The 9,789-nt window shown below is 52.8% G+C and overlaps 1 protein-coding gene across 1 annotated transcript; it reads left to right on the top strand.

Moving 5' to 3' along the window:
• Nucleotides 1-3,089: 3,089 nt before the first annotated feature.
• LYPD3 (LY6/PLAUR domain containing 3) lies at nucleotides 3,090-8,158 on the top strand. Its single transcript, XM_027079724.1, has 5 exons — nucleotides 3,090-4,234; nucleotides 4,792-4,923; nucleotides 5,687-5,857; nucleotides 6,103-6,264; nucleotides 7,127-8,158. Exons 1-5 carry the CDS (start codon nucleotides 4,147-4,149, stop codon nucleotides 7,645-7,647), a joined length of 1,074 nt encoding a protein of 357 aa, XP_026935525.1. The 5' UTR covers nucleotides 3,090-4,146; the 3' UTR covers nucleotides 7,648-8,158.
• Nucleotides 8,159-9,789: the final 1,631 nt, after the last annotated feature.

Genomic DNA, 9,789 nt, shown 5'->3' with positions numbered 1-9,789 from the left:
ACTTTTCATCATTTACATCTCACCTAAGGTGTCTCCTCCTTCAGGAAGCTCTCCCTGATCCCTGGTGGGCTTCCGCAGTCCCCTGAGCTCCCCGACTACAGGACCACTCCCTGACCACTCTAGGCTGTCACTGTGTGGTACAGGTCATTTCCTCCCTTAAACCTCTCTGGAACTAGGCATCCAGTCCCTCTGGTTCCCATCTCTTCAGGACCTGGGTGTCCCATCCCAGGATTCCTTAAGGATCCAGATGTGCTCCTGAAACCCCGGAATGCAAACACTCCAACCCCCAGGCCCTTGGGGACCCGAGGTGTTCCTTGGCCTCTACCTCCAGGTGTGAGGCATCTAGATTCTTGGATCATTTCATCCCTTAGCCCCTCTGCAAACTGTCCCCTTACTGGGGCCAGCTTCACGGGCATGTGACTAGTGCAGTTGACAGGTCCCATGTTCAGAAGAGCCCTCTCGGCTTTAATCATCTGTGATTGCCATCCGGAAATTCTTAATTTTGTATTTGAATTTGTGTTTTGTAAGTGAAGTCTGAAGGGTGTGGAGCTTGAGCTGGGGGGACTGGAGCCTCAGCTCAAATGAGGTCCCACACCTGCCATCTCCCACCTCCCCGGAATAGGTTCTGTCTGCCTTCCCCTCCCTGCCTCTGCCCTGTGACTTCCGCCATCCTCCAGCCCCGACAAGGGCCTGAGTGCTCACGGGAAATCCAGGCACTTGTGCCTCTTGGCATCTCAGGTGGGGCACGGTGGCGGGCGGCTGCTGGAAGGGGAACCCAGCAACCAGTTTGCTTTAGTTGTGGGGCAGGGTCTCTAGACACCTGTAAGAGTCTGTGCTCGCCCCACCAGTATCCCTGTGCCTGAGGGAACATGACATTAGACACCATATGGGGTCAAGAGAGATGCAGGAAGAAAGGAAAAGAGCATTTCTCCTTTAGTACATTTCATGACACTCCTTCCTGCCTTTTGAACCAGGTCTCCATATTTTCATTTTGCACTGAGCCCCGCAAATTATGTAGCCAGCCCGGGCCCTGACCCCATCCCTTCTCTGACGCATCCCAGACATCACATCCCAGAAGGAGTGGGTCTGAGGCAGGCTGGGAACATCACTGGGCTCAGAGCCTGCCCTTCCCCAGGGGACACGAAACCCATAGTGGAAATGGCCCCAGGCTTGTCTGAGGCCCTGGCATGAACTCCAGGGCTGGGGACCAGGTGCCTCCACACTGACTCCTCTGTTCATCTCTCTGGGGAACCAATTCTAAACCTCTTTGCAGTGACCCCTGTGGAGGGGAGCTGGGGAGAGTCACAGAGTAGGTTTAAGTAGAGGTCCGGTATTTAAACCTCCCTCTGCTCTTTGGTCCTGGGCCAGGTTTGGGGTGGGGGGGCGGCGGTTGGTGTCAGCACCCGGGATTCGGCAGGCCTGAGCAAGAGGAGACTCTCCACCCTGGGTCCCACTCCCTCCCAAGACACCAGATCTTCTGGTCTGGCCAGTTGGGGTTCCTCCCTGAAACTCTCCCACACGGCTGGGACCTGAAGGGCCTCCTGAGTGCACAATAATAATAGAATTGTAGCCCTGCCTCACTCCATCCCTCTGGAGACAGGGGGTTTCAGACCTGTTTGGCAAAGGAGGCAGCTGAAGTTCAGAGAGGGAGATGGAGTTGCTTGAGGTCACACAGCAAGAGGATGGCAGAGGCAGGAGTAAAATTTCAGTCTGTCTGACTCCAGACTTAATACTTTGTCCACTGCCTCACTCCACCATGAAAGACTCTCCTCCTTTTATTATAAAACAGACACCTCAGAGGCTCAGAGAGGTGAAGACACTTAGTGGGTCACACAGCAAACCATAAGTGAGGCTGGGATTCCAAGGCTGGGAGGCAGGGAGGTAGGGGGAAGTGTTGAATGACTTCACAGCCACTCACTTTCTCTCTCTGAGCTTCAGCATGATGACAAGCAACCCAACCTAGGTGACTGAGGTGCTAGTCATTATTGGCGATGGGGGTGCCCCATGGGGTCCGGAGAACAGATAAAACCTTTATGAACACAGCCGCTATTTTTCCTGCCATAGGTAAATCTTATCTGTGAGTCAGGAGAAACAAAGCAAGGCTAAAGCTGTAGTTTTAATAATAATATAATATAAATAATACATAACATTGGGTTGGCCAAAAAGTTCATTCGGATTTTTGTAACCTCTTACAGAGAACCCAGACGAACTTTTTGGCCAACCCGATACAAGCAATCACTTCTATTAGCTTATATATGTGGAAGCTTAGTCATTCTGTGGTTTGCACAGTGTTCTTGTTTTTTCCTGTGTTCAGACACAGAAGGCAGTGGTCCTGATTGTGTCTCACTCCATCGTGGTCACAGTGTGGCCCCATATGTGTTGGTGCAGGGGTGTAACAGAGCACCCAGACATCGCTGTGAGCCGCCAGCCAACTCCCAGCCATCAGAGGCTCTTGTTCCCTTACCCGGGAGACTGCCCTGCTCCCTCCCCGGTCTCCCGGCCTTCTCTTGCCCCTTCTACTCTTTTCCTCTTTTACTGAGGCCACAATGGCACTCCTCCCCCACCCTTTTCTTTTGGTAAGAATAGCTGAAGTTCAGAGAGGGAGATGGAGTTGCCTGAGGTCACACAGCAAGAGGATGGCAGAGGCAGGAGTAAAATTTCATAGTAAGAATAGTGTAAGAATAGTGTACCTTCAGTGAAGTGCATAAATGTAAAATGTACAGTGTACAGCTCGTCGATTCTTAACATGTTTGCAGTTACATGTGTAACTACCACCCAGATGAAGATAGTAGGGGTTCCTTACTATTACTCCTTTGGGGCAATGCCCTCCCCAAAGTAACCCCTATTTTGATTTCTATCACCACTGATTAGCTTTGCCTGTTCTAGAACTTCATAGAAATGGAGTCCCATGGTATCTTCTACTTGTTTAAGGCTTTTTGAGCTCAACATAAAGTTGGGGGTTTTTTTAAGATTTTTTTTTGATGTGGACCATTTTTAAAGTCTTTATTGAATTTGTTACAGTATTGCTTCTGTTTTTTGTTTGTTTGTTTGTTTGTTTTTTAGCCGCGAGGCATGTGGGATCTTAGCTCCCCAACCAGGGATTGAACCTGAACCCCCTGCATTGGAAGGCAAAGTCCTAACCACTGGACTGTCAGGGAACTCCCAACATAAAGTTTTTGAGACTCACGTTGGCACCCAGGCCAGTAGTTGGCCCGTTTTCATTGCTGCATAATTCCCTGGGATTAGTGAATTCATTTCTTGATAAGTTTTTGCATCGTTTGCCAGATTGATAGTTTAAAAAGCAAATCTGATTGTGTCTCGGAGCTGATTTAGACCCCGTGAAACATTCTCCATCTTTCTCAGAATTAATTCAAACCTCTCCTCAGGGCCTGGAATGGCCTCTTTTGCCTCAGTTTCCCCCTCACTCCTGAGCTCCAGGTACAGGAGCTCCAGGTACACTGCTCTCCTCTCTGTGTTCGAAGGGTCCATGCTGCTTCCAGCCGAGGTCTTTGCACATGCTGACCCCTCTGCTTTGCAATGTGCTCTGCCCCCATCCCGACCTGCTTCACTGGCTAAACCTTCAAGTCTTTAAGATCGTAAGGCACCTGGATGATTTACATCCTCAGGGACGCTTCATTGACCAGCCCCCACTTTTAGACGCCACACCTCCTTGTAGCTCCCTACACTTCTTCCTTCGTTGTCCTCACTGTAAATAACAATTTGTATGATTATTGGATTAATATCTGTCTCCCCCGTCAGACTGTGAGCTCTGTGAAGACCAGCACTGGTTCTGTTTAGTCTCCAGCATCACCCGGCCCAAAGCCTGCACTCACTCAGCATTTACTGAGTGTTGAATGTTGAGTAGACCCTCTGTGTGAGCCTTATATCCTCTCCCCACCGCCACAAACACACAGACTTTCTCCTGGGAACTGCCAGGGAACCTTGACTCCCGCCCTTTCAATCCTTGGCAGTGGTGGGTGACGCATCCAGGGGCGGGTGTCGCGCCCCACAGCTGAGGCTGATTTGGCCTGGTTGGGCAAGGCCAGGGTTGCCTGGGGCGAGGTTACTCATCCTGGGCTCACGTAAGAGGACCCGGGTTGGGAGGCGGCACAGCTAGAGTGGAAGCCGAGAGAGCAGGACGGAACCATGGACCCCGCCAGGAAAGCAGGCTCCCGGGTAGCGATCTGGGCAACGGGCTGGCTGCTGCTGCTGCCTCCGCTGCTGCTTCTAGAAGGTGAGTCTGCTGCCGGAAGGGGGCGGAGGGGATAGAGTGGGAGCTCTAGGGAGGGTTCCCCCACCCCATACAGAGCGGGCTCGTGGGAAGGATCTCCCATCCTGGGCAGAGGGGTCGGGGGAGGGGGTGGGCTGCGGGAAGGTTCCCTACCCTGGGCAGAGGGGACTGTGGGAAAATTTCTTCCATCCTAAGCAGACGGGGGGCTGTGGGAAGGGATCCCTCACCGAGCTGACTTGACTGTGGGTAAAATTCTCCCATCCTGAGTGGAGAACTGTAGGAAGAAGTCCCCCCACCCCCGTCTATGGCAGGGATCCCCCACCTTGGGCATAAAGGGCTGTGGGAAAGATGCTCCCACTGCAGGCATAGGACGTTTGACGGAAAGGGTCACAATGTATCTCCTGGCCTCAGACTTGCGGCTAGGTTTTCCTTACGCCGCCCTGGAAAAGGGTGTGCAATAGGATTGCACAGGGACAGAGGGAGTGGGAACGACTATTTCTCCTTTGGGGGAGGAGGCTTCAGTAGGGATAGCTCAGTTCTACCTGCCTCTGTACCCCCAGGAGCGCAGGCCCTGGAGTGTTACAGCTGCGTGCAGAAAGCCGATGACGGATGCTCTCCGCAGAAGACTAAGACGGTGAAGTGCGCGCCAGGCATGGACGTCTGCACAGAGGCCGTAGGGGCGGTGGAATCTAGTGAGTGGGGCCTCCGGGTCCTTGCGTACTCCTTTACGCTCCTCCATCTGGGCCCCTCCTCCTTATGGTCCCGCCCCTCCCTCTGAATTTGGCCACACCCCCTTGAACGCAGCCCCATCCTTCCCTTTCAGCCTGGCGTGGGCCCTTCAACACAACCACGCCATTAGGGCTTAGAGGGATGAGGACGGAGAGTTGCGCATGGGTGGCGTGAACTGGGAGAACCCTGATCTGGGACCTCGTCTCCTTCAAGGGCACACCCTATCCATTTGCCCTGGACCACTGAGATCTCCCTACCCACTTCTGTCCCTGCCAGAATCCTCTCCACCCCAGCCTCCCCCATCCAATGGGGGCCTTGGAGATCCCTCTAGAGGTCTTCTCCTAAAATCCCTAGGCTGAGGCTCCGCCCCTCTGACCCGCCCCTGTCTGCGGCCACGGCTCCTAGGAGGCCCCATCCGTCTCTGATCCTGTGCCTTTTTTGTCGGTCTCAGCTCCTTCTGATGCTGCTTCCTGCGGTTCCGACTCCCTATGGTCGTGCTCCGTCTTAGCTCCACTCTTGGCCCTCCCGCGTCGATTGTGTCCAGTGTCTATCAGCCTGTCTGTCCCCTCAGACTCCTCTCTTTCAGGTTCCGCCCCTCGGTCTGTTGGTTCTTTCCCCTCGGATCGGCTCTTTCTGAGGCCCTCGCCCTCCCACCCTGGCCTATTCTCTGGTGCCGGTCTATTCCAGGCCCCGCCCCCCTGACCCCGCCCCCTCCCCTCTCCGCAGTCCACGGGCAATTCTCGGTGGCAGTGCGGGGCTGCGGTTCGGGACTCCCGGGCAAGAATGATCGCGGACTGGACCTTTACGGGATTCTGGCTTTCGTCCAGCTGCATCAGTGCTCCCAGGACCGCTGCAACGCGAAGCTCAACCTCACCTCGCGAGCACTCATCCCCGCAGGTCGGTGGGGGCAGGGCCGTAAGCTCGGGGACGGAGCCATGTCTGGGCTGAGCGGCTAGGGGCGGTCGCAAGGGGAAGGCGGGAGAACTCCGTAGGGGCTGGGGGCGGGGCCACGCCCTGGGGCGGGATTATAGGCTGAGCTGAGTGTCCGTCGAGGGGCGGAGACGTGGTCTGGAGGGACGCGGAGCAAGGCTGTGCTTCCTGAACCCTCTCGACCCCTTCCTTCCTCCCCGCCCCTCTCGCAGGCAATGAGAGTAACTACGAGCCTAATGGGGTCGAGTGCTACAGCTGCATGGGGCTGAGCCGCAAGGAGTGCCAGGGTACGGCGCCGCCCGTCGTGAGGTGCTACAACGCCAGCGACCACTTGTACAAGGGCTGTTTCGACGGCAACGTCACCTTGACGGCAGGTGAGTGAGCTCGAAGCACCGGGCCTTCACAGGTTGTTGTAGCCTTTCTGAGGCCTCATGGGTGGTAGGTAGACCTTTACCCAAAGGGTTCCCCCACCTCAGCGCATTCTGGGAACTGAAGGCCTAAGTTCGTGGCTTGTCCTAGAGCATCTTGAGAAATGCAGTCCTATTCCCAGTATAGCACGGGAATAGGAATGCTTTTGTCCTAGAGTTTTTGGGGAAATACAATTTTCATAGAGGCCTGCCAGGTGCAGAATGGGAGGATGTACAATGGGAAATGTATTTAAGCCTCCAAGCTTCTGCCCAGGCATCGTGGGTAGTGTAGTTCTGACTCCTTAAAACTGAACGGTTAGTGTCCCCACTTGTCCCAAAGTATTAGGAGAGATGTAGTTCAGCCTCCTGGCCTCTGCTTCAGGGAACCATGGGAGATGTTCTTCAAATTCCATCCTCTGCCAGGTGTATTATGGCAAATGTAATTCTGACTCTAAGACTGAATTTTGGTGGGGGTGGTGTGAGGGGTGGGGGGAGAGAGAGGGAGGCAATGGTCTTCTGCTCTTTCCTCGTGTGAGAGGTGTTGTATCCCAGTTCAAACCTTTCTTCCAAGGCATTGTGGGACTTGTAGTTCATTCTACACATTTTTCCTCTCAAAGTACTATGGGAAATGTGGTCCACCGTGTGCCAAAGACAGTGGGACAGTGTTTCTCAAAGTGGGGCCCTAATTGAGACTTTGGGTTTAATGGATGCAGAGTCCTTCTGTCCCCTGTTTTGGGTCTTCTTGCTCTTGTCTTGCCCCTAAGTTTCATTCTGGCTGTGCCTACCCCCTCCCTCCAACCACGGACCTACCTGTGTCTCCCTCCTGCAGCTAACGTGACTGTATCCTTGCCTGTCCGGGGCTGCGTCCAGGATGAGTCCTGCACCCGGGATTCAGCGACAGGCCCAGGGTTCACGCTCAGCGGCTCCTGCTGCCAGGGGTCCCGCTGTAACTCGGACCTCCGCAACAAGACCTATTTCTCCTCTCAATTCCCACCCCTTGTCCTGCTGCCCCGTCCTCCGTCCACCACTCTGGCTGCAAACAACTCTGTCAGTACTTCTGCCCCAACCCTGGCCTCCACTTCCACCACCAAACCCACCCCAGCCCCGTCCTCCACTTCCACCACCAAACCCACCCCAGCCCCAGCCAGCCAGACTTCTCCAAAAGAGGTCGAACCTGAGACCTCCCAGGTGGAGGAATCTACCTCGGCTGGAGGTACTAGTGGCCACCAAGACCGTAGAAATATTGGGCAGTACCCCATAAACGATGGGCCCCCTAATAAAGGCTCTGCAGCTCCTTCAGTGGGGTGGGTGGCTCTTCTGTTGGCTGTGGCTACTGTCACCTTACTATGAACTTCTCTACCTCTTGCCCTACTTCCTTGGCCATGGGTACCCTCCCTTCCCATTACTCCCTCTTCCACCACTGGACTGGGCTGGCCCAGCCCCTGTTCTCCCTAGCTTTTGCTGCACTGGTTTGCGGCTTTGGGACAGAAAGTTACTATTGTATATATCCTGCCAGGGTGTTCCAGCTTTTTGAGGGCAGCAACTGTATCCCCCTCATCTTTGTCTCTCCCTGGTCTTCTCCTGGTGCCTAGGTCAGAGGGAAGTCAGAGCTGTCCCAGGGAAGGTGGGAGAGACAGTGATAAGCTTCGTATTCGCTTTCTCACAGTCAACCTGGAATAGGAGAGATGGGGTCTGAGGGCTCTGCCTCCTGCCCCTGAATCTTTGTGGGAGTCATTTTTTGGCATCTTCTTTGTCTTCTTTTATAGACTGTGAGCTCCTCAAGGGCAGGGACCGTGCCTTACGCCTCAGTGTGGTCAATGTCTGGCACATAAGGCTTCAATAAAAGTTTAATTACTTTGTATAGTGTTTTAAAGGAGTTATTTCTACCTCATTGCTGACCTACCTCAGTATAACCTACCTGAGATATTTCTACCTCCTGAAGCTGAGCTAGGGTGGGAATGCCAAGACTGAAATGGAGAAACTGAGATCCGGAGTCGCAGCCCCGGGGGACGTTGGTTTTGAACACTTTTCACCTCCTGAGGTTTAGCCGTGCTTATGGGTGATCCCACTGGTGAGGGGGAGACCGGGCGAGACCATTGAGCAGTATGAAGGGGTGAATGGTACTCTTAGCAATGTTTGGGAGCAGAGGGGAGCTTTGTTTCACAGGTTTGTACATGGTCCTCAGGCCCCACCAACTTTGCCGTCGGTTTTTTTTTCTTTTAAATAAATGTATTTATTTATTTTTATTTATTTTTGGCTGTGTTGGGTCTTCGTTGCTGCGCGCGGGCTTTCTCTTGTGGCGAACGGGGGCTACTCTTCGCTGCGGTGCACGGGCTTCTCATTGCGGTGGCTTCTCTTGTTGCGGAGCACGGGCTCTAGGCGCGCGGGCTTGAGTAGTCGTGGCACGTGGGCTCAGTAGTTGTGGCTCACAGGCTCTAGAGCGCAGGCTCAGTCGTTGTGGCACACGGGCTTAGTTGCTCTGCGGCGTGTGGCATCTTCCCAGACCAGGGCTGGAACCTATGTCCCCTGCATTGGCAGGCGGATTCTTAACCACTGAGCCACAAGGGAAGCCCCTCATCGATCTGGTTTCTTAAGAATCATTGTACAACACGGGGAATATAGCCAATATTTTTTTAGTAACTGTAAATAGAAAGTAACCTTTAAAAATTGTATATAAAAAAATAGCCTAGCTTAATGATTAAAAAAAAAAAAAGAATCATTCAGTGGCTTGGCCCCGGCATCCCACCTGTCCAGAGGGCTTGTGGGTGCCGCTGTCCACTTTTGCTTCCTCTTGGGGACTTCGGGCCTGAGTCCACCATCTCCTCCAATCAGATGAAAGCTTGGGCGCCCAGGGAGGAAAAGCCTGGCTTAGGAAGACCCTGGCAGGCTTCAGGACTGCTTGATGGAGGGGAAGCAGGTGTGCAGAATGGTGAGATAATAGTAATACTGGGAATTCGCTGGTGGTCCAGTGGTTAGGACTCCCCGCTTTCACTGCTGTGGCCTGGGTTCAATCCCTGGTCCAGAAAATACAATCCTGGAAGCCACGTGGCACGGCCAAAAAAAAAAAAGTAATACTGCTGATATTACCATTCATAGTAGGGAGTAGTGTGAGTTAATAATAAAATAACAGTAAATAGTGATTATAGTAACAAAATAGGGAATAAGAGCCTGAGCAACAAACAATATCAGTATCAGTAATAGTAACTATAGTTATGGGAATGTTAATCATTTAAAAGAGTCTTACCAGATGGCCGGCTTGGGCTAAGGTTGTTTGCACCCATCATTTCACTTAATTTTCCATTTAAATTCTCAGATGGGATGATTGGGAAAACGCAGGCTCAGAATGGTAAAGTAATTTAACCCACAGCAAGTATAAATTTATTATGTGCCAGATACTGGTTTAAATGCTGTACTTGGATCAACGTATTTAATCTACACAACCATCCTATGAGTTAAGTATTAATCATCCGCTTTTTATAAAGATGACAAAAC

This window comes from Aethalodelphis obliquidens, unplaced genomic scaffold (genome assembly GCF_003676395.1).
Source record: "Aethalodelphis obliquidens isolate GAN/ISIS:26980383/991018 unplaced genomic scaffold, ASM367639v1 scaffold43, whole genome shotgun sequence".
NCBI lineage: Eukaryota > Metazoa > Chordata > Mammalia > Artiodactyla > Delphinidae > Aethalodelphis > Aethalodelphis obliquidens.
This window is presented reverse-complemented; position numbering and strand designations above follow the sequence as displayed.